The 25,378-nt window shown below is 45.2% G+C and overlaps 1 protein-coding gene across 2 annotated transcripts; it reads right to left on the bottom strand.

Annotated features, from left to right (window-relative positions):
• Window positions 1–15,492: 15,492 nt before the first annotated feature.
• calml4b (calmodulin-like 4b) lies at window positions 15,493–25,310 on the bottom strand. Of its 2 annotated transcripts, XM_026172406.2 has the most exons (5): window positions 24,054–25,310; window positions 23,948–23,978; window positions 21,105–21,245; window positions 19,892–20,080; window positions 15,493–15,863 (listed from the first exon to the last, which is right to left on the bottom strand). In XM_026172406.2, the coding sequence occupies exons 1-5, from the start codon at window positions 24,054–24,056 to the stop codon at window positions 15,766–15,768; spliced, it is 462 nt and encodes a 153-aa protein (XP_026028191.1). In that variant the 5' UTR covers window positions 24,057–25,310; the 3' UTR covers window positions 15,493–15,765. The 2 variants fall into 2 exon arrangements, with proteins under 2 accessions (XP_026028191.1, XP_026028190.1); XM_026172405.2 differs by having other exon boundaries at window positions 23,948–24,059.
• Window positions 25,311–25,378: the final 68 nt, after the last annotated feature.

Genomic DNA, 25,378 nt, shown 5'->3' with positions numbered 1-25,378 from the left:
GGAGGAACAGGTGGAGTCACTCTGAGGTGTCCGTGACTAAAGAGCTGAGAAGATTAGAGGACAAGAACAGAGAGACATGAGAAAAGCACTTTAATCGTGATTCACGATCTCACTTTTTCCAGATGACTGAACATTCGTCTCCACCTATTACCTCAAACTAAAGGCTCTTCATCTGTTGTTTGTGCGAAATGCAGGGAATCCAGACAGTTTTCACAGACCGTGATGCTCAGAAATGAGCTTTGGTGCATCCTGTTTCCACTGATCATCTGTCGGATGTTTCTAAATCTGGCTGATTGGACAGATTTAGGAAGCCACAGGCTTGTCTGTATAAGGTCCCATAGCTGCATGTTGGAGCACAAACCAAGCCATGAAGTCCAAGGAGCTGTCTGTAGTTCTCCGACACAGGATTGTATCGAGCACAGATTAACAGTGGTGGTTAAACAGTGAGTAGTTTGGGAGCTGAGATCATTAAAGAAGTCGTGACTGAAGGTGTTAAATTTTGCCTTTACTTGAACTCCTCCTCTGACACAGACAATTTATTTTGCCAGGAACATTTGAATCTCAAGAACAAAATGTTCTTTTGCAAGTGTCCTGATGACAATTGGCAGAGCTCCATTAGGTTAGTGATTACATAAACTAACCAGTGAGATAAAGAATCTGGATGCTTTCTCATTCTGGGTCTGGTCTCGGTGGTCTCAGGCTTCACCTGTGGACAGTTTTCTGATTCCAGCCAGAAGGAGCTTTGAACTGTGAACGACCGTGTCAAAGATGATCATGAGCTTTAGTGACAGCTCGAAGAAATAAGTCTCAGAGCTGAAGAAGGTAACTTGTTCTGCCTTTTATAACTTAAATCGGATATTATAGTTGTAAGCTGCCCTAGAGCTCCCTCTAGTGGCTGCTTTGGGTTCGGTTACTTTGGGAAAGGAAAAAATGAGAACGTGAAGAAGAAATAAAAGTTGGCGGAAAGTGATACCGTAATGTTATCGTTCTAAGCTGATACGGACCTTAAAATGTTGTTGCCTTGGACAAGATATGTCTGTAAGTATGAGTGTCGATAAAATAACTATTATCTTTTGTTTTGTGTAAAAATGGTACGATAATTTGTACATTTGAACGTTTTATCTTGTTAGCTTGCAGTAAGAGTGTAACAAGCTAGTTTACAATGTTAGTTAGCTAATACAGTATTTTGTACTTTCAGTTTTACGATGGTCAAAGAGAAGGCAATGGTCAGAGGCCATTCTTCAATAAATCAGCGCAAAAAGGAAAATAAGTCTGGTTATTGGAGCATCGTTATCTCGCTGTCTAGCTGGTGAAACCAAGAGACTCAGGGCGAGGACAGCACATAACTTCTGTAGACCTCCGACTTAGGATTGTATCGAGCACAGAAAAGGTCCCAGTGAGCACAGCGGCCTCCGTCATCCAGAATGGGGATAAGAGATAAGGGCTTTAGTCAGGGAGGTGATGGCCACTCTGACCGAGCTCCAGCATCGCTCCTTAGAAAGAGGGGAACCTTCTTGAAGAACAATCATTTCTGCAGTACTCCACCAATCAGGCCTGTCTGGTAGGGTGGTCAGATGGAAGTCACTCCTCAGTAAAAAAAACACATGACAGCCCACCTGGAGCTTACCAAGAGCCACCTGAAGGACTCTCGGAGCGCGAGAAACAAAATTCTGGTGTGACGAGACTGAGATTGAATGCCGAGCATCGTGTCTGAAGGAAACCAGGCAGAGCTCATCACGGCACCAACAGGGAAGCACGGTGGTGGCAGCATCATGCTGCGGGGATGTTTTTCTGCAGCAAGAACGAAGAGACTCGTCAGGGTCAAAGGAAAGATGAACACAGTAATCTGCAGAGATGTGCTTTCACCGTTCACCTGACTTTATCTGAGTAAACTAAAGAAACTCTTAAATACTCTGGAGACAATTTCCTGCATTATCAGGTGACGCATTTGCACAGGCGAGCAGCCTAAAGTAGCGTGATAACTGTCATGGCTGAGTAGCAGGTGTGTTTGTGGTAAGGACCCGAGGGTGATGAGGGAAGTGGAAACACCTGGAAACACAGCTGACACAAATGCACCTGAACGCCGCAGGGGAAGTACAACTAAACACACTGAACATGGACACACAAGACTTTCAAAATAAAACAGGAAATATAGTGGAACGTAGACATGCTGTCCCTTCCGGGCGATCGTGGCTCAAGAGTTGGCAGTTCGTCTTGTAATTGGAAGGTTGCCGGTTCGAGCCCCAGCTTGGACAGTTTCGGTCGTTGTGTCCTTGGGCGAGATGCTTCACCCGTTGCCTACTGGTGGTGGTCAGAGGGCCCGGTGGCGCCAGTGTCCGGCAGCCTCGCCTCTGTCAGTGCGCCCCAGGGTGGCTGTGGCTACAACGTAGCTGCCATGTGTGTGAATGTGTGGATGACTGGGTGTGTAAAGCTCTGTACAGATACAGACCATTTACCATTTACATGACAACACATGACAGACTGCACAGGGAAAGACTCGTAAATCAGGAGACAAAGAAGAAACAGAAACTAGACTAAAGCTCAACTAAACTCTTCAGCCTTAAATGAGTAAGCTTCAGTACTTTCCACGTTACCCTGTGACTGCTGCTGCTCGCTCGTCTCTGTCATAATCCTACAGACTTTCTAAACAACTTGTTTGTTCTTGATGTAAATCCTCATAAATGATGGATTGGTATTTCTAAATAAAGTATAAAAATGTCGTAAAATCTTGGTGTCGGTAATAAAGTGCAGATGATGAAACAGATATTTGAATGTTTGTTTTATGGTTGAGACGTGCAGCGCTAGGATGTCAGCTGATTGGCTTACTGTGCTGTTACATAATGATGGTGATGACGTTTGTGCAGCGAGCTCCAGGACGTTACTGTTTCTATGTTTCTACGTGAGCTCCGCCCACCCCGGCCAAAGTGGTTCGCTATCTTCACCCCAACACATGTCACATTTCCCTCGAGCCGTTGGGCAAACTGAACCCCGCCCCCTCTCGGTGACCTCGGCGATCCAAACCCTCCACGGGGCGTCTCAATGCCTTTTTATATTCACAACACGGCGCGAGGAGAAGCTCTTTCATCAGAGTGATTCACAAACACCAGCGCTTCGTTAACACCGCGCTGATGCATGAAGCTCGCGCTCTCATCCATCTCCATCTGCTGAGCTTCAGCTCATCCCTCACTGCAAAGTGCTTTCAGCTGCTGGAGCCTAATCACTTCTAAAGCACCAAATGATTATTACAACACCATGTTTCATTTTTTTGTAGCCCAGAGCAACGTCTCAGCCTTCACCAGTCATTGATGCTGCACGTCAGGTTGATGTGGTGGCTTTCCAGCTAAAGCACTTCAAGACAGACATAAGAAGTTTTTTGAAGGAAAATGATGAAGGCGTGGGTGAAGAGGAGGCGGAAAAGGACTTCACAAAGTCAGGATGCTGAATCAGAGACTGTGAGAGCTTCTAGCATGTTCATCGTGACAGATTCACTCCCGCTCGCCACTTTCTCGTCAAACTGAAAAATAAACTCATTGTTTTAACGATGTTATAAAAACAGGGGGAAATATCCACAAATCTGTCGCGCTGCGGCAGAAAACCACGCTTAAACAGCAGCACGCCGATTGGCTCTCCCTCTCATTGATGTGTATGTTGAGTAATATCCTCACTTACATTTTGTTGTGCTTCCCAGAGACACGTCTGTCAGTCGGCCATAAAGAAGATGTTTAGAGGCTCGTGCACTTTGTTATGTTCATATTTTACTGCACAGACGGGTTTGTGTGAGCAGAGGAGGATTATTAAAAGACTCAAAGAAAATAACAAGCGAATGATGAAGGAGGTGATGCTGCGAAGGCAGGTGGGAGCAGCTCTGTATCCAGCAGCGACGCAGCACAACACCTGTCTGCAGGTGTTAGCCTGCAGCTAACAGCCAACAGTGACCCACGATGACTGTGTGACGGGCGTCTGTGTGGCGACAGGATGTAGATGCAAACACAAGTAACTCAACACGGAAACGAAATTACAAACAGGAACGGGAAAAGCAAATACTGGAAAACATGGAAGAAGAGAACATTTAAACTTCCATCCATTCGCTTCCGCTTCTCCTTTTCAGGGTCACGGGGGGCGCTGGAGCCTATCCCAGCTGTCACAGGGCGAGAGGCGGGGTATGTCCTGGACAGGTCGCCAGTCTGTCGCAGGGCCAACACACAGGGACAAACAACCATTTGCACTCACATTCACACCTAGTGACAATTTGGATTATCCAATTAACCTATCCCCACAAGCTGCATGTCTTTGGACGGTGGGAGGAAGCCGGAGTACCCGGAGAGAACCCACGCAAACACGGGGAGAACATGCAAACTCCACACAGAAAGACCCCGGCCTGATGGTGGAATTGAACTCAGGACCTTCTTGCTGTGCGGCAACAGTGCTAACCACCGTGCCACCGTGCTGTTCATTTAAACTTTATTAGCTTAAATGAACAGAAAACTGAGGTGATTGTGTTTGGTCCCTGTGACCACTGCAACTTTGGCCCTTTAGAAATGTATTTTCTTTAAAAAGCCTTTGTGAGGAACATAGGAGTGATCTCTGGCTCTAATCTAACGTTTGATAAACAGATTAACGCTGTAATCAAGTCCAGTTTCTTTCATCTTTGGCTACTTGCAAAGTGAAACCATGTTTCAGAGACTCTGAGAGAGCTGTTCATGCCTCGACTGCTGTCTTTACTCTGATAAGATAAGATAAGATAAGATAGAACTTCATTAATCCCTCGGGTGGGTTCCTCTGGGAAATTCGATTTCCAAAAAAGCACAGCACCGACAGAAGTTACAGAGTTACACACACACACACACACACACACACACACACACACACACACACACACATATATATAAATACAGAAACAAATATAAATAAAATATACAAAGGGGATAAATAGAATAAATAGGAATAAAAAATAAAAATACAAGTGAATTGCACATTTCAAGTATTGAGTCTATTGCACCGTTGACTATTAACAAAAGGTATTGCACAGTGAGGTGCAGAGGCACTACAGCTTAGTTGTTCCCCCCTCCTTTGTCCTCCTGTTTCCCCTCCCTCTCCCCTCCAGAGAGGAGTTAAACAGTCTGATGGCGTGTGGGACAAAGGAGTTTTTAAGTCTGTTAGTTCTTGTCTTTGGGAGAAGCAACCTGTCACTGAACAGACTCTTCTGATTGTTTATGGCCGTGTGCAGAGGATGCCCAGCATTGTCCATAATGTCCATCAGTTTCTTTAATGTCCTTTTCTCTGCCACTGTCACCAGAGTGTCCAGCTTCATGCCGACCACAGAGCTAGCCCTCCTGATCAGTTTCTCCAGCCTGGATGAGTCCTTCTTTGCTGTGCTGCTCCCCCAGCACACCACAGCATAGAAAAGTACTCCAGCAACCACCGACTGGTAAAACATCCTCAGGAGCTTCCTGCAGATGTTAAAAGACCTCAGCCTCCTGAGGAAGTACAGTCGGCTTTGGGCTTTTTTATACAGGTGCTCTGTGTTGCATGACCAGTCCAGTTTATTGTCCACCCACAGCCCGAGGTACTTGTACTTGTTGACCACCTCCACCTCCTCCCCCTCTATCTGAACCGGCAGTGGACCTTCTCTGGACCTCCCGAAGTCCACAACCAGTTCCTTAGTCTTTGAGGTGTTGAGTTGCAGGTGGTTTGTGTGACTCCATGCGACAAAGTTCCTCACCAGACTTCTGTACTCCTCTTCCTGATCATCCCAGATACACCCCATGATGGCCGTGTCATCTGCAAACTTCTGAATGTGGCATAATTCAGAGTTGTAGCAGAAGTCAGAGGTGTACAGGGTGAAGAGAAGAGGGGACAGCACAGTTCCCTGTGGTGCTCCTGTGCTGCTGACCACAGTGTCAGACGTGATGTCCTTCAGCCTGACGTACTGTGGTCTGTCGGTGAGGTAGTCGGAGATCCAAGCCACCAGGCAGGGGTCCACCTCCATCCTGTTCAGTTTTTCCTGAAGCATACAGGGCCGGATGGTATTAAAGGCACTGGAAAAGTCAAGAAACAGGATCCTGACCGTGCCTTTTCCCCCATCCAGGTGTGAGTGGGCTCTGTGTAGGAGGTACAGGATGGCATCCTCCACTCCGACACCCGCCTTGTATGCAAACTGTAGTGGGTCCTGGGCATGTTGTACCTGTGGTCGGAGGAGGTTGAGGAAGAGCCGCTCTAGAGTCTTCATAAGATGTGACGTCAGTGCCACCGGTCGGAAGTCATTCAGCTCATTGGGCCGGTTCTTTTTGGGGACCGGGACGATGCAGGATGTCTTCCATAGGGCGGGCACTCTCCCCAGTCGCAGACTGAGGTTGAAGACTCGTTGTAGCGGCTCCCCAAGTTCAGCAGCACACGCCTTTAGCATCCTAGGACACACCTTGTCTGGGCCTGCTGCCTTTCTGGGGCGAAGCTTCCTCAGTTGTCTCCTGACCTGATCCACTGTGACACTGGGAGATGTTTGGGAGGAGGGGAGGGGGGGAGATGTCTTGCTGCTGAGAGAGGGATTGGAGGAGGGGGGTGTCATGGTGTCAGGAAGGGGGGGAAGCGAGGGAGGCAGGAGAGTGGGGATTGGACTCTGTAGTGAAGGTGAGGGTGGGGGGGTTGTGGGCTGGTCAAAGCTGTTGAAGAAGTTGTTGAGTTCGTTTGCCTTCTCCACAGCCCCCCCCCCCCCCCCCCACTGTGCTTTTCTTGGTGTTGTGGCCTGTGATGGTTTTCACACCATTCCAGACCTCCCTCATATTGTTCCTCTCCAACTTCTGCTCCACCTTCCTCCTGTGGGTGTCCTTTGCTTCCCTCAGGCAGCGTTTCACCTCCCGCTGTGCTGCTTTCATCTCCTCCTTCACTTTGCTCCTGAAAGCCTTCTTCTTCATGTTGAGGACAGCTGGTGTCAGCCTGCCATCAGTTAGCCATCTGCAGCTGGTCCAAAATGCTGCAGCACAGTTACTAACTGGTACACGCAAGCAAGAACATATATCTCCCACACTGGCATCATTACACTGGCTGCCAGTTAGTTTTCCATTTGATTTTAAGATTTAATTATTTGTTTTTAAGGCGTTGCACGGGTTAGCACCCTCATACCTTTCTGATGTTTTGAATTGGTACACTCCTGCAAGATCGCTCAGGTCTGCAGGTCAAAGCTGTCCTGAGGTCCAGATTAAAGCACAGAGACCAGGTCTTTGCTGGGACTGATCCTAAACTGTGGAACAAACTGCTCCTTCACATCAGACACTTTCAAAACCCGTCTGAAAACCTGCTTTTACTCCTTGGGTTTAAAACAAAATGAGTTTGTACGACTTTTATTTGTCTTACTTCTCACTGACATCTTCTCATTTTATTCTCCTTTTCCTACTTTGATCAACAGAGAATAATTCATCATAATCCAGACCCGTGACATCACCTCTCACATCACGAGACAGCGCATTAATATTTTGTTTTTCTGATCGCTGATATGTATTGATAAAGTATTATAAAATAAATGGATGAATAACTTAATAATCACATGAAAAATGAGAGATCTGGAGGTAATTTGATTGACACATGCAGATTATATTATGTTTACAAGACAGGAGGGAGGAGAGGTGGAGCAGAGAGGAGCATTTCACAGAAGGACAGTTTCCATCCATCGATCGTCTTCAGCCCGGGCAGGTGGCCAGTCCCACAGGAGCTGAAGCTCTGAGAGCAGAAAAGGTCAAACACCGAACCGAATATTGGAAACATGCAGTCTCACATATGACTAATGCAAAAACACGAAGGTCTGAATTTTCCTCAGATTGATCATTCTGGTCAAAAACAGCCGAAAGACGCCTGATTTCACATGCAAACGATGAAAACATCAGCTCAGCGGCTGATCCATAAATCAGTGGGAGAAGATTTATTATTATGCATCGTACTGCTTTCAGGCCGGAGAGCAAACTGTGCACGACACTGTGAGAGTCCAGCGCTGATGTAAAGCCCGGCGCAGACGCCGCACGCCTAATGTTCCTGCTTCAGCACCGGCGTTTTAATGCCCTCAGAGCGCATTAACGCCCCTCAGCTTCATCAGCACGTCAGCAGCGTTGAATCCTGCTGCTGAGGCCGCCAAAGCTGCTGCAGGCCGATGATGGATGAACAGTCTGAGGTCAGGAACGCATCACGGCGCCGGCACGCTGAGACCAATCAGAATCACCGAGCCGGAGAGTCTTCCTTCAGCCGTGTCATCAGCCTCCTGCGTCTGTAGTGAAACACTCTGTGTGTCGTTCTCATAAACCACATGGGCGCTGTTATTTGCATTTACCATGTCAGACCTTTTGATAAACAAAATTCTAATGAAAGTGAGAACATGTACACTGTTACATCTTTCAGAAAATGTTTTGAAATTGTGGTGCACAGTTCAGAATAAATGTTTTTCAAAAACCATTGCATCTTTTTAGTAAATGTTTATTTCCAAAAGAAATTTCTAGAAGTTCAGAACAGTAAAATTCCCGCTTTTTAGAATGAATTAGAAGATAACTCTTACGTAGTTAAACTAAAATACTCTTTGAGAGTTAATATATAAACTCTTAACACCAAGTGTTAAATTATCAACTCCAGACAGATTTGGTGTTTAACACTAAATCAGAGTTAACGTACCAACTCTCCAAAAAGAGTTAAATTAACACTCTCTGGTGTGGACCCATATAGACACTTTAATAGTGTTGAAGTCAAATCTGACAGTGTTAATTTGGACATGCTGAATTTGCTGTGTAGAAGTGAAAAAACATTTTCGTTAACGGAAATAAAAATAAAAACAAAAAAAGGAAAACTAACTAAAACTGTAATGAGTGTTCACAAAACTAAAATTAACTGAATTTATAGCAAAAATGTGTTTAGTTTTCATTGATGTGTGCGTGTCCTACAATAGTCGAGGGTGAAAATGAAGTTTAGTTTCCAGATTTTTTCTTGCCGTGTCTCATTATGCCAGCAGGTGGCAGCACGTTAGTCGAGTCGTCTGTGTTGCTGCTCCGCCCACGCGCAGAATCATGTCAGGAAAAGTCAGGAGAAAGCGCCAGAGTCCAATTTGGGATTACTTTGAATATGACTGTGTTTTGGATAAAGCAAGTGTCTTGTAGTGGAAAGAGACAAATTATGAGGGACATTTCTAAAGGGAAAAATCCCACAAACCTTAAAGTGCACTTGAAAAGCTCACACAAGAAGGCTAACCTAGCTTAGCTTGAGAAGGGAGCACACTCAACCCTCATCCCCAGAAACAGAAGCTAACCCCAGGCAAGGCAGCGTGATGCATCCCGAGACAACAGGACGGGGACATCTACATAACTGTGAGTCAATTGCCTTCAAAAAGTTTATCAATTCACTTGAACCAAAATTACGAACACCCGGTGCTGCAAGACTTATAGTCTCATTGGGGCGTAGATATACATTTTATAGTTGCCTGGTATCAATGGTTGTTCATCTGCCCTAATTTATTTATTTATTTATTTATTTATTTATTTATTCATTTATTTATTTATTTATTTATTTATTTAAAGAACCCATAGGTGGGAATGTGAGTTGTCTGTCTCTGCGTGTTAGCCCTGCGACAGACAGGCGACCTGTGCAGGGTATGGTAGCTGGAATAGCAACATACCCAAGGATGAGCAGAAGAGCATGACTGATGTGATGAAACTGGGATTTTGTTGGACTTAATTTTTGCAAACACGACTAAAACTATAACTGAAACTAATCAAAACTAAACTGAAACTAAGGATTCAAAAAAAAAAATAAAAACTAAACTAGCAAACAATTGGTAAAAACTAATTAAAACTGATATAAAATTGAAAATCTGAAGTCAAAACGAAATAAAAATAAAAACTAATGAAAATTGCAAAACTATTAAAACCCTGGTTGTTGCCTTCCGGCCGCCGTTGTAGAGTACCTCCAAGGAAGACTAAAAGACTCCAGGTTTCTTTTATCCCCACTGCATCCTGTCACCTTAATGGCAAACAAGTGTCCTGTGACTTTCTATCACTATTATTGTCATTATTATTTAATATTATTGTTCTGTTTACTTTTATCCTGCTGCTAAACTAATTTCCCCTTGTTGGACAATAAAGAATTTGAATTGAATTAAATTAAATTGAATTGGGAGGTGAAGAGGTGAGGGAGGTGAGGGAGGGGCGCTTTATCAGGAGGATTTGCTGCTTCTGGAGCCACAGAGCAGAAGATGCGATCCCCCGACTTACCTGACAGACACTTTTCAGCGCACTGACGCCGCCTGTGCCTCGTGCAAACATGCTGACAGTAACACACACAGTGAGGTTTTTGTGCAGATATTTGGGTCATATTTGGAAATAGCTGCGTCACGCTGACGTCACTGGATGGAGGCTCCGTATTGCGTTCTTCTTTGCATGTAATCTTGCAGATGAACGTAATGTGCGAGTTGTCTGTTGTTACACCATGTTCGGACTGTTCTGTGACCACGGCAGATACAGAGCTGAGAATATTCATGAAGACAAGCTGGTGAAAGCCTGCAGACTGCTGCTGTGTGACCTCGCTGCAGAGTTAAAGGTTGTGTGAATTTATTTCACATTCTTACTTTGAATGATTTCTTTGACGTTTTCTCTTTCCAGGGTGGAATGATTGTACAGTATACATCTTTAATGAAAAACAAGAAGTGTGTATAAGAAATTGAATTTATTTCTCTGCTGTCAAACGCAAACTGTCATGGCGAGTGAGGTGAGCCGTGTGGAGGAAATGAAGGAGGATCCAAATGCAGGCAGTCGTGAAGGTGTAAAGGTGGTTTATTGAACATGAAAGTAAATACAAACGGCAAATGGAGCTAGAACTAAACTATACTGGGATCAACTAAACTACAGAGCACAAACCTTAACGAGAACGACCAGAAGAGACTAACGGCGGACAGCAGGGAGAACACACGGGTGAGACATGGTAGAAACACAGATGAGGCAGGGTGGAATACACAGACGGCCCAGCAACTACAATGACGGAGGACATGACTTAAATACACCCAGAGAAACACAGGGGAATTACACACAGGTGGTGGACACAGCTGGGAATGATCAACAAGACGAGACAGAGGTAAAACTGAACACACTCACATGAGACCCAGACCTTCACAATAAAACAGGAAATGAGAACACCACACCAAGACGCAGACCTGACACTGAGAGACAGACAGAATGACACATGGAACCTGAACTAAACCAAACGTGAGATACAACCGAGAACAAATCCTTAAACATGAAACTCAAATAATAAACATCATAATCATCATCATAAACACAACAAGAGAACAAGAAAACAATCCCTGATGCAAACTAAAACCAAAACATAATAACCTCAAACATGGAATAACAAAAACATGAAACTCCACATACTGGGTCCAACGGACCCAGACCCGTGACACAAACAGGCTCAAATATTCACAAACACTCACTTTCATCTTTAATAAATGGAGCTGAAGGTTCTACGGTGTCGGTTAACTTCTCGTAGGTGATCGTGGTTGACACTTTAAATTAAAAGCATTTGTTTGACAGCACTCGTCGGAAGGACTCGGATCTTCTCTGAGGTTCTTGGAGTCGTTCTAAGAAGATGAACTGCGCATTTCCACAAGTTGTGAAGGTCTGTGAATCATTTCTGAACAAGTTATTCAGATGTGCCACTTTATGAAAGGAAGAAGACCCAAACTGTCACACCGTCACAGTGGCGCTTCCACAGTGAAGCCAGTCTCACATCTCCATGGACTGACTAAGAAAGAAGCTCCTGCTCCAAAATCAACGAGCTCACGTGGACGAGCCAAAAGTTTGATGGTCAGACGAGACAAAGATGGAGCTGATTGGAGGAGCAAAGGTGAGGCTTTCAACCCTGAGAACACTGCAGCTGTGACGCATGGCGGTGGCAGCATCACGCTCTGGGCCGTGGTTCTGGAGTGATGAAGGAGGACGGACTCCAAAATCTGCAATTACACCTCAGATCAGCAGCTGGACACAGGCGGGTGTTCCAGCAGGACAATGACCCCAAACACACATCAGAGCTGGTTTTGGATAAAGCAGCTTAGCATTAAGCTTCTGGAAGGTCTTTTCAAAAGTTTATGGACTACACTTAAAGTCGGGTCGGTACCAGGAAACCAACTCATCTAAATGAATCCTGAAAAAGAAATCATTAAAAAAAATGACATTCATGCCCACGATGAGTGACCACAGCTGTGTGCACCATGTGCTGCTGCAGTGTGACAGCTGTGCAGCTGGTGAACATCAGCAAAAATAAATGGAACTCAGTCCGAGACCAAAATAACTGAAAGTGCTGGGAAACACAGTTTTGTTCATGCATCACTCGATGCCTGACTAGTATCACCTTTCGTGCGAGCTATGCTTAGGCTAGCCCCTCACCCAGGACTGATTTGGCTTTGTAGATCCAACCAGGGGCAAACGGCCCCAACAGCAAAGCTCCTGGGAAGACTCGGGCACAAACACCTGGAGCAGGTGGATGGAAGACGGACATCTGGGCAGATCTGCTGGGAAAAGTCCGTCTAATTAACTACAGTAATTTACTTAAGGACCACAAGCAAGAGAAGCCATACTGTCCCTCACCTCCATAAATAAAACTGAATTTAATCCATTCACACAATTGAAACATGTTCTCACAGCGTTGGCTTTTCAGCTCGACTCAACTGTGATTTTAAAATCCACTCGATTCTACAAACCTGCGCCCTCCGGTGACTGCAGCATGAGCCGAGATTCGTCACACGATAGGGAGGAATGCAGCGCAGAGAGCGGCCGAGCGCCTGTGTGGGTGAACTGTCTGATAATCAGTATTAATGAGGGCAGAGACAGCAGGCCGGTGAGGCCTCGACGTGACCGTTAGTGCTGAAAGTTATTCAGCCCCGCTGCAGACAGTTTGTGGGTCAGAGTGAATAACAGCAGGCGTGCAGTACGATGCAGATCCAGCACTTCTGGAGACAGAAGAGTGGAAAGGAAAGTCGAGCGCCGTCATCCAAACATCCGTCACAAACCGGCTCCAAAGGACTCTGACAGAGCAATGCTTTCAAACCTGTGTCCTCCTCCAGCGATTATATAAGAAATGTCACTGTGAATTACTAGAGGACGGTTACGCAGGTTTGTCTCGACTGCAGCCAAACCTGCCTGATGGGTTTTCCATACATAAAACTCTGCTAACAGGAAATGACAGGACGGTTTAGTGTGGAATATTCTCCTGAGGAAGATGATTGAAGCAGTGTTTGTGGTGCAGATGTGGCGCTCGTGGAGAAAGGAAGGATCCTTGCAAAGAGCACCGAGTCTGGGACTGTGTCACAGCTGAATTAGCCTTTGATTACCGAGCACCAACCTCCAGGGTGCAGAAGTAAAGCAGCAAAAGCTGCACTTCCTCTAGTGTTTGAGTTTCACTGCTTTTTTCACAGAAATCTTTCTTTGTCAGGATTTAAATCCCGAAGGACTTCCTGTTCACAAACACACTGATGTGGGAAAAACAAGCAACAATGTGCCGAAACCTGCCGTCTGTCTGAGGTCACCGTACGACAAAACAGTTTAAATACTGTTGGGTTTATGTTCGAATACTTTGTTATCACGTCTTTATCTTTATGCCGTGTTCTTCTTATTACCATCTCGCTCAGTCCCTCACTCAGCACCTGACGTCCAATCAGCCTGCAGCCAGTCGTACCTGCCCCGGCTTCTGCTCCACTTTGACCAAATAACCAATTAAAGGATCTGTTTGTCTGATTGTAACCCACTTCCTGCAGCCCTCGACCTCCTTAACACCGATCCTCAGTAATCTGCCTCGCTCATCCGTCTGCATCAGCCTGCTGGCATCTGGCAGCCAGACGACTCAGCTCAGCTACACCCTGCTCTCTGATCCAAATCGGTTTCTTCTGCCTGGCTCTGATATTCTCTGATTTCTCCCTCTGAGTTTCTTGTCTTTTTTGGCTCGTTGTGCCTGTAAAAGAACTTTATAGTGTCAAAAATATGAGTCAAGACCAATAAGCAGTTATAACATCAGGCAAGTTCACTTTGTGTGCTGGAGTTACAGAAATACTCAAACAGGCAGCCCGAGTAACACCGGCCGCTACAAACACACCTCGGTGACCCCTGCACAGGCGTCCTCTCTGTCAGCTGTTTCCAGGACCTCACATTCTCACATTCAGAGCCAACTTCACGTCCCTGTTAGAGATGTTCCTCTGACTATTAAACTCTGGCTGAATCGATGCTGATTAACTGATAAAGTCTTTACAACAAAACAAAATCAGGGGCAGTCCAGGATAGAGACATGGAATGGAATAACTTCCTCTGAGCGGAATAATCTCCCAGCTTGACTCCATTTAGTTTTTCTTTTTAAAAATAAATACACGAAAAGATGAAAAGGTTTTCTGTTTCGTGCCTCATCATCCTCTTCATTTGATACTGACATGAGAAATGATCACAGCTGATGTTTATCTTCTCTCTTTGATGTAGGCCTATTAAACGTCTCGATATCTGCTCATCAGTACTTCTCCTGACAGCCTGTTTGCAGCTTCTTGACTTTTCTGCACAAGTGTCACCTGATCACTCACTTTTACATAATCCAGCAGCAGCCGTGCTGCTCTGGTTCAGGTCTGGAGCTCTTCCTGAGTTATTCTCAGACTGAAATTTGGGGTTTGGTGCCATCTCTGCGTCGGCCAGCCTCTCCGGACAGGTGGAGGCTGCTGACATCAGTGGGTTTTTTTGTTTCATTTATATTTATTGTTAGAGTGGATACAGTGACGGGTGAAGTGAATGCACTGGTTATCTCTGCATCGTGGCTCCTGTTTGCAGGTGTCAGGGAGCAAGAACCTCAAAGCTGATGTTAGAAGGCGGCGTCCAGATTCCCGGGTCTCAGTCCAATCGTGCATGTGTGAGACGTGCTGGACAAAAACCTCGCAGCTTACAGGAGGTGAAGCATCTGTCGGTGCAGATACCACAGCACACCCTCAGCGTCCACGCCTCGACAGATCGGATCACCAAAGTGTCATCGTTTATTTTCCAGTCGTCTTGGTTTTTTCTCCCAGGTCCTCGTGGAAAATGTGGAACACACCATCTGTAAGTTTGACGGTATCAGTCTGGCAGCGGACTCACTCTCTTTGTCCCCAACGAATCAACTCTTTGTTTGTTCCAATTATAAACTATTTTGAGTTTTGTGGGGGGGGGGGTTTAAACTTGTAGTTACAAAAAAATTATAATAAATTGGGAAAACTGATAAAAGTTAATGGGGCCAGTCAAAGGTGTCAGTTTTACCATCCCATCCCAGTTCCTGCGCCGTTCCAGTGTAAGAGCAGGAACACCCGGAGTGAGGGAACAGACTCTCCTCTGACTGATGTCAGTTTGTGCAAACACAGCGACCTGAGATGATGATGGGGATGGTCTCTACGATGAGACACTTGGCTGCCAGTTCATGTGAAGTTAAAGTAAAGCTTGAAGTATAGCAACAATAATCAAAGGAGGCAGCATGTTCTGAACAAAAGGTTTTATTTTTACTGTGTGTTGTGCGTCAGATGGTCCCTTTGTTTTCTTTCTCTTCTAATAGAAATAAGGCGGCTGCTCTTCCAGCTGCAAATATTCCTTCTCACCAGTCAAGCCTTTTATTTGTCACATGCAAAGTTTGCAGCTGCAGTGAAAGACGGACCTGCCTCCAAACGTCTGACTTTATCTACACTCTGACTACGTGGAGACGCTTGAGCACAGTGTCGTTGTTTCGACAGTAGAGAGGATGTCAGTTGTGACGTCAGTGCTTTCTGTGGCAGCGTGTCGCTACTTTAGCGAACTGCTCGCAGTGGACCCGCCCATCTGCTCCAACACCCGCCTCCTGCAGCAGCTCGTCCACTGAAAACACAGACACAGCTGTCAATCACAGTTAACTCATTTGTTCCAGATGTAATAGAAACCTGTAGAAAGTGTGTATCCATTCTTCTCCCTGTCAGCAGCTCCAGTTTTAGAAAAGCAAACCAATCATCAGCTTTTGTCTGTGATTAGAAGGAAATTCTGATATTTAGTTTTATATTCTGTTTCAGGGCCATAAGTGTGTGCATTCATGTCACATGAATGAAGCATATTTATTCTGATCATTCAGGTTGTCCTGAATAAAATGATGGAAATTAGATGCCAATTTCTTTAAATAAAGTTCTCATTAAAACCCTTTACAGAGAATTTCACAGGTCCCACATGACGGCGGGTGACAGGGTATCAGTATAAACTCAGCCTCCTACAACATTTCCAAGAACCTCGCCACCATGCTAGCTCCCCACCAACTCTACCAACACGGTCCAGAAACTTGCACTGGATCCAGATGAAACCATTGTGTCCTCTGATGTGGTCTCAGTCTTGTATCCCTACAACCGAGGCAGCAGAGACTGTCAGGAAACAACTGCAGACAGAAAACAGAACCAGCTTCACCCTGATACACCTCCACAACAAGGGTTTTTACAGACACAAACATGGATGTGCCATGGGCTCCCTGGTGTGTCCAACCTTTGAAATGGTAAATGGTCTGTATTTGCATAGCGCTTCACAAGCCGGGACTCGAACCGGCAACCTTCAGATTACAAGGCGAACTCCCAACTCTTGAGCCACGATCGCCCGTCGTTTACATGCAGGAAGGGACAGCACCTAGCCGATGATACCGATACATGGACGACACCTGGGTCAAAATCAAAACCCAAGAAGTGGAATCAAATCTGGATAGAAACATCAAATACACCAGGGAAGACACAAAGATAACAGTGCCATGAACACTGAGGACAATGGAAACCTCAACACTGAAGTTTACAGAAGCCCACACACATGGACCAGTACCTCCTCTCTGACTCCCATCACCCTCTGGAACACAGACTTGGAGTAACAGGACCCAACACCAGGCAGAACATGTTCCCTCTAAGCCTGAAGGGAGAAAGAAGGAACGCACACGTAAAGGAAGCATGTGTAACATGTGGCTCTCATCAAATCAGCAAAGATGCAGAAAAAAGAAGATCAGACACCAGCTATGGAGGATGAGAAGGACAAACAGAACAACGCTTCATCCCTGATGTAGCAGGTTTATCAGAGAAACTCAGGAGAGTCTCAACATCCCAGTGCACTTCAGACCACGCTACACACTCAGACACAAACTAAACAGCGTAGTGTAGCAGTGCAGTGAGGAGTGCTCAGACACTGGAGACACCAAACAGCCTCTCGATAAAGCCGTGGCATTTATGAAGAAGTCTTCACAAACTAAAGGACGTCATGTTTCCTTCTTTTTTCCAGCTCCAGGACCTGAATGACTGTGAACCTACATGGATGTAAAGACATGAAGAGTGGCTCGAGATTTTTGCAAAGCGCTACACAACATATGTTTGACATTGAGTAATAGATCCTTTCATTGAGTTTTCATAGAAAGTCATATCTGTTCATAAATGTTGCCTTACAGCCTGTGTTGGGTTTTTTGGCATCGCAGATGAAACTGATAACAGCCGAGTGCTTGAACACCACCACAGGAGAAGCTGAAGCTGCTACGTTATTCAGCAAAAATAAATATTAATGTAATATGCTGTTAAAAAAGTAACAGCACAGCCAGGCCAAATGCTGAAGTTCTCCAAATTCATCAGTTACAAAAAGTATTTGAAGGTTTTCTATGATGTCTTTTTCTTCCCTCGGTGGGATTTTGGGGCTCTTGGTGTTTCATAACCTCCATCTCTTCTTTCTGAGCCATTCCTTGGTGTATTTGTTAGCGTGCTGAGCATCATTATTACTTTCAAAGTTGGACTTTTGTTTTAACTTTCGGACAGATAGCCTCACACTAGCTTCAAGCACTCTTTGATATGAAAGAGCATTTCTTCCATCGGGCTCCACAGTTGTTTTTGGATTTCAGCGCCTTTAGTCTGCGCTAAAAACATCGATGGTCTGTTTCAGCCAAACAAGTCTATCTTTAATTAGTCGTGCAGAGCGCTTTCTTCCAAAGAGGCGGCTCTTTGAAAGCACAGTGTGCTCAGTGCAAAATAGTTTTGCAGTAATATTCTTCTAAATGAGGACAGGCTTAATTTGTTTCTCTTTTATTTGAAGTATCACAAAACATCCTGGACGACTCATGACTCTTCTTACAGTGGACTCGTCCATTTCTAATAACTGGGAGCATTTTTAAATCTCTTTCCTGCTTCTCAACCTTCTCTTTAGAGAGCCTCAGAGAGCTACTTAGATCAAGAAATGATGACATAAAATACTTTAATTACCAATAAGACCGACATGTTTCATGAGCTTTTTGACTGAACTTAAACTAAACCAGCCATTTCTGTAGTTTTTATATTAAACGTTTCAATAACTATTAGCATTTTTTTAAGTTAAATTGCATTTTAGCGTTGCACTTTTTTGACCCGTCAGTGACTTGGTGGATGTGTTGATCAAACATGGCAGTTCTACTAACAGGCCAATCATTTAAACAGAGATGCAGCCAGTTTGTTTCAGTAATGATGAAAGCAACAGAAAGAAAGAAGGATGGATTAGTGTAAGGTGTTCCCTCTCTCTGGAAACGACACAATCATTCAGATGGATTAGACGCGTCCTCGGGGAAATGACGTGTTCTGATAGGAGCTCCTTAAACGACCTTTTATCAGCAGTTAAAGTGGAGAATGGGAACCAGTCAGACGAGTGCAAACCAAAACCCTGCAGGATGTGGAGAAGAACACAAAATATTATGAACCTCCTTATTGCGGCTCCTCCAACCAACGGCTAAACATGAGGACACAGATGACGCGCAACAGGAAACACATGAGATGCACTTCTGTACTATTTGCTCCTTTTATTCCACATGGTACTGTCCACTATACGAATCAGCACATGGGATCAAACTATTAAACAAATGCACAGACTGCACAAACAAAATAACTGCAACTCACAAAAAATTCCCCCAATTACTACACCAAACTACAACATCGGCCTGTGGCATAAATTAGTGCATAAACCATACATCAAGTTACAGTCAAGCTGACTCAAGCTGCGGTCGACAGAAGGTTTCCCCTCATGCTCACCCTACTTTTCTGCTCATCAACATCAGGTGCGGTGAACAGGTGAGTGCAACCACATTTACCACCTAACACACCCATGAGTCACGCCCCACGCCCGTGCACCAGTACAGTGATTGCATTTAAACCAACCCACTTAATCAAAAAAGGAACAACTCATATGGCTCCTACACTCCTCGTGTTCATTCCACATGCATAACAGCACGCATTCTTCTTGCTATGTGAGGCTTCAGGTATTAAAGTCTACAGAAACAATCTCGCTCAGCCATCTGTGGGCAACAAAGAAGCAAAATGCTGAGTTGTTGGTTTGTGATGCTGCAGAGCTCTGTTTTCACTGTCACCAACTTCTGTGTAGAAATGGATTAAAAGTCTGAAATGCTGAAAACTGCAGAGCTCAATGAGCAGTAACTTTGCTGCCTGTAACAACACCGTGCACGAGGATTCACTTCCACTTGTCAAAAGCATGTCTTTGTCCTGTCTTCCTTATATCACAGCAGATGGCCCCGCCCCTCCCTGAACCTGGTTCTGTTGGAGGTTTCTTCCTGTTAAAAGGGAGTTTTTCCTTCCCACTGTCGCCAAAGTGCTGCTCATAGGGGGTCATTGTTGGGTATATCTCTCTATGTACTATTGTGGGTCTACCTTACAATATAAAGCACCTTGAGGCGACTGGATTAACCCTCTCAGGCTCAAATTAAGTTTTTGTTGCTAATGCACAAGAGAATACCTGCAGTGGTACTTCTGAGTAAAAAAAACTCATAAAACATGTATGTGGGGTAATCGGGTTGTTAGTTTTTAACTGTTGCAAATCTGCAACGCCTGCCTCGAGAGGGTTAAATGTGAGTGGTTTTAGGAGACACTCACCCTCTTTGTCTGTCAGTTTCTCTCCCAGCCCGGTGAGTTTGGCTCGCAGCTCAGAGGCCAGGATGAAGCCTTTCTGCTCCTTGTCGGCCATCCTCATGGCCTCCAAAATCTCCTGCTCTGGCGCCTCCTGCTGGAGCTGCCGGTGCATGATGCTCAGGAAGGTGGAGAAGTCCAGCTCTCCTTCCCGGCCTGTGAGCAGAAAGAAAACAGAGATCTGCTTTTACTGGCACAAAGAAATGAGGCCACTGCAGGAGAAGGGAAGGGCGGGGGAGAAAGTACCACACAGTGTATATGAAATGAGCAAACACTAAAGCAATAAAAGCAAATGTAAAGAGTGTGGCTGTGAGGTAGCTGCTGACGATATGCAGTTAATTAACCAGAACACACACAGCTTCCTCCAGGCTGATCTCAGTGTGTATGAGAGAAACAAGGAAAAACAAATATCACCTCCTTTATGGAAACAGACACAAATATCAAAACTACAGCAAATTTAAAATTACTCCTCAAACTTTCGCAGCTTTCCAGGAAATCTACGGTTCAGGGGCGCTGACATGGAAACAGGAGCTTCGTTCAGGCTTGCTGTCTTCTTACAACAATGACTGAATAACTTTTTCTTGATCTCAGGATATTAAAATCTTTATCTTCAGGTAAATCCATTAATCTGTCCACATTGGATTATTTATCTCAGCCCCTTCTGTCAAACATGATGGAAATACCAGCCCAATCTTGCATATCAGGGTCTCATTCCTCTGCCACGTCCTCCACCTGACCCAGCTGAGAGACCTGATCTCAGGGATCTGCCCCGGGGTCTCCAGTCTTTGGAAAATAAGGTGAACATTATCCAAACAGTAACACTCTCCTCCAGGACCTCCACAGCCTCTCGTGAGCATACGGGGGAAAGTGGAGGCCGAGAGAATCAATCATCTGCGTCTCCGACAACTTTTCACATGTTTTTGACTCCGTTGGTGCGGTGAGGAAGATGAAGGCAACACAGGGGACAAAGCAAGCAGGTCAGGTTTGATAAACACAAATGGAGCCATTAAGATCACATGAGGTGATAAATGCTTGGTTTGCTCACTGAAATAGCTGCGCTGCTCGTGGGCTGGTGAGCTGAACTGTTTCATTTCAGCACTTTCCCTGATTTGAGTTATTACTGCGTCACCTCAGAAATCAGAAATAAGGAGTCGGAAGGATGATTTCGGGAATACTCTACCCATGTTGTGGCTCAGGAGGTGGCGCTGGACCTCGGAGGGGGTGGGGCTCGACCCAAGGCATCGCATCACTGTTATCAGCTCCTTGGCTTCGATCTTGCCTTTCCGCTGGCGGTCGTACAGCGAGAAACACTCCTTAAACTCTGCGGACACATGAACACGTTATACACATGTGCAGGAGTCCACATTGTTGCTTTGTCATGTGGACAGAGCAGGATCAGTGATGTCAGCAGGTCTCAGCCTGAGTGCGTCACCTGCTGGGAGAAGGTGGATGATGCTAACAAGGTGCAAAGGAAACTAAAGAGCAACTTCAGCCTTCACTCCTGAGACAAACGTGTTAAACTTCACTCACAGCTCCTCCAGAGGCAGCGAGACCGATCGGACACGCGTGCCCGTCCCATCTGCTGCAAATGAGCCTCAAAGGCGCCTTTATCTTTCTGTACCAAGGTTACATCTGTTCACATACTACAGTGGATGCAAAAGTATTCGGCCCCCTTGAACTTGCCCACAAAGAGTGTGGCTGTGAGGTAGCCCCACTTTGCAGTTATTTATTTGTACAAAATGTATGATTTGTGTTCCACTTCTCACGTGTGCACCACTTTGTGTTGGTCTTTCACCTGGAATTCCAATAACATTGATTCATGTTTGTGGCTGTAATGTGACAAAATGTGGAAAAGTTCAAGGGGGCCGAATACTTTTGCAAGCCACTGTACATACTATGTAATACACAGCCGTGCTTCACAGGACTCTGCATTCACTCCAGCCGAAGAACCTGTTTTAGCACCAATAACGTGCAGTGATGTCTTTATCTGCCTCATCACTGTGGAGGAGTTTTAGTTGCGTCGCCTCATTGAGGTTTGCAACATCCGCTCATGCACAGCTCTCTGAGCTCTGCAGCAGCTCCATTCTTTCCTTCTTCAGTCGTTCTGTTGCAGATCTGCTGCTGTGCTGGGATCTTTGTCCTGTTGATGAGCCGGTTTGGTCCAAGCTTCAGCTGTGGGACACACGGCCTCACACTGACTCTACAGAGGAGCTCATGGTCCACTCAGATCATCGTCCCTCCTCCACCGTGCTGACGGCTGTATGAGGTCTTTGGTTTCTTCAAGCTGCTGAAGTCTTGTTCTTTGTTTACATGCAGCTTTGATTCAATTCAATTTTATTCATATAGTGCCAACAACAGTCACCTCAAGGCGAAGATCAAGATGAAGAACAACATCACAGCGATGTGTTGTATCAGAGTTATTTCTTGTTAAATCATATTTCTCATTCAGTTCAGTTTTATTTATACAAATCACAACAACAGTCGCCTCAAGGAGCTTTATACTGTAAGGTCGACCCTACAATAATACATACAGAGGAAACCCAACAATCATATGACCCCCTATGAGCAGCACTTTGGCGACAGTGGGAAGGAAAAACTCCCTTTTAACAGGAAGAAACCTCCAGCAGAACCAGGCTCAGGGAGGGGCGGGGCCATCTGCTGTGATTGGTTGGGGTGAGAGAAGGAAGACAGGATAAAGACATGCTGTGGAAGAGAGACAGAGGTTAATAACAGATATGATTCAATGCAGAGAGGTCTGTTAATACATAGTGAGTGAGAAAGGTGACTGGAAAGGAAAAACTCAATGCATCATGGGAATCCCCGGCAGCCTACGTCTATTGCAGCATAACTAAGGGAGGATTCAGGGTCACCTGGTCCAGCCCTAACTATATGCTTTAGCAAAAAGGAAAGTTTGAAGCCTAATCTTGAAAGTAGAGATAGTGTCTGTCTCCTGAATCCAAACTGGAAGCTGGTTCCACAGAAGAGGGGCCTGAAAACTGAAGGCTCTGCCTCCCATTCTACTTTTAAATACTCTAGGAACAACAAGTAGGCCTGCAGAGCGAGAGCGAAGTGCTCTAATAGGGTGATATGGTACTACAAGGTCATTAAGATAAGATGGGGCCTGATTATTTAAGACCTTGTATGTGAGGAGCAGGATTTTAGGCTTTGAAAAACTAAAATGTGCTGCCTTGTTCTTTTTAGAGAGACAAGTCTTGTTTGTTCAGTCTGTTTCTAGCTGCACTGTCACAGATTTTAACCTTTAACCTGCTAACTGAGGTCTGCAGAGTCTGAGATGGAGCTCTTGGGACTTTTGGTGTTTCACAGGCTGGATGCACATCGAGAACACATCCTGTGACCTCAGCTGAGATATTTCCAGTCCACTCTTCCATCCTGTCAAACTGTTTGACACTTAAAGACATTTTAATGATTTTAACAACTCAAACAAGAAAAGCCACTTCTTCCCTTTCCATTGTTGTGTTTGGAACATCAGGGAAATCTCACGATCTTCATCTTTTAATGACTCTTCCCAGCTGATTCGACTGTCATCCACGCAGACACTAAGTTTGCTGAAAACACTAAACTGATTGTAAAATGAGTGAATAAAAGCTGCATCTGTGCATGTTCGCCTGTGTCAGAATAAACTTGTGTCCCGTGGGAAGCCCTGACGGCAGTTTAACAGACTGGAAGATGAGAAACCACCAAACACAAGCAGACTGAAAATCAGTGTTTGGATGCAATACCTCCTCATTAGCAAACACTGCGCTCGGACCCTCGCTGTCTGATCGCGTTAGCGGGTCAGGGAGGTCAGCTGAACTGGAACAAGCGCTGCTTTGTGCCGCAGCGGCCACACAAGACTCTTCTGTCTGATTAAAGTCCTGCTGCCTGTGGCTGAAATAATAACCTGTCCTTCCTGCTGCACAGAGACCATCACGGTCAACACTTCGTCATCTGAATGCATCAGTTTAAGTTCCAGCAGTAAGCAGCTGTGTCAGGACAGCAAGGGCACACGTGTCAGCATCTTACCGTTAATCTGATCCTGAGTCAGGAACTTTGCCTGGAATGAAAGCAGGAACAGCATTAACAGAAATCTGGACGACAGCGTGAAGCTTCAGCGGGGACGTTATCTCACCATTGTGTCTGCTGTTGTGACGAAGCAGCCGGCTGTCAGCGCTCAGGAAAACTGATCCACGCTCTGAAAGATGAGGAATGTAACGGGAGCGGACGGCGGATGCTGGCTGGGACAGCCAGGCTCATCCCTCTGCTGCTGAGGTGTCGCGTTTATGTTTGAAAGCATATATATTTAATATCACACATGCTGCACATACGAGCAGCTGAAAGCCTCCTACACACCTCTGTTCACCTCTGACCCACGTGACCAGGGTCAGAGGTGAACAGTCAACACTGGAGGACTCCTGAACGCCTAAAAACTGCTGCAAAATCAACAATTATTTGAAACAAAATTCAGTTTTCATTAGATGGAGCAGATACTCTCAGAGAGTCGATGCACAGGAGCAGAAAAGGATTAAAGGTTAATATTATTTCTAGAGCTACACATATTTTTTTTATCTTAAATCTGTAAAATGCTGTTTAGTTGGAAACCTGTGAATTCTTCTGTCTAAAGACAGACTCGGTGAATCGCTCACTGTAGGTTATTTAAAAGTAGAATGGGAGGCAGAGCCTTCAGTTTTCAGGCCCCTCTTCTGTGGAACCAGCTTCCAGTTTGGATTCAGGAGACAGACACTATCTCTACTTTCAAGATTAGGCTTCAAACTTTCCTTTTTGCTAAAGCATATAGTTAGGGCTGGACCAGGTGACCCTGAATCCTCCCTTAGTTATGCTGCAATAGACGTAGGCTGCCGGGGGATTCCCATGATGCATTGAGTTTTTCCTTTCCAGTCACCTTTCTCACTCACTATGTATTAACAGACCTCTCTGCATTGAATCATATCTGTTATTAACCTCTGTCTCTCTTCCACAGCATGTCTTTATCCTGTCTTCCTTCTCTCACCCCAACCAATCACAGCAGATGGCCCCGCCCCTCCCTGAGCCTGGTTCTGCTGGAGGTTTCTTCCTGTTAAAAGGGAGTTTTTCCTTCCCACTGTCGCCAAAGTGCTGCTCATAGGGGGTCATATGATTGTTGGGTTTCCTCTGTATGTGTTATTGTAGGGTCGACCTTACAGTATAAAGCTCCTTGAGGCGACTGTTGTTGTGATTTGTATAAATAAAACTGAACTGAATGAGAAATATGATTTAACAAGAAATAACTCTGATACAACACATCGCTGTGACGTTGTTCTTCGTCTTTATCGGAGCTCTTATCGCGGTGTGCTCGTATAAACCATACTCTGAGCCTGAAGCCTCTCTCTACATGAACTGAGGTTGTATTAGAGCACGCTGCTGAATTTAATACATTGAGGATGTTTTTGAGGCATAACTCCTCCAAATTAAATTAAA

This window comes from Astatotilapia calliptera, chromosome 7 (genome assembly GCF_964374335.1).
Source record: "Astatotilapia calliptera chromosome 7, fAstCal68.1, whole genome shotgun sequence".
Classification (NCBI taxonomy): Eukaryota; Metazoa; Chordata; class Actinopteri; order Cichliformes; family Cichlidae; genus Astatotilapia; species Astatotilapia calliptera.
The sequence above is the reverse complement of the archived record's forward strand: the minus strand, read 5'-3'. Positions and strand labels throughout refer to the sequence as shown.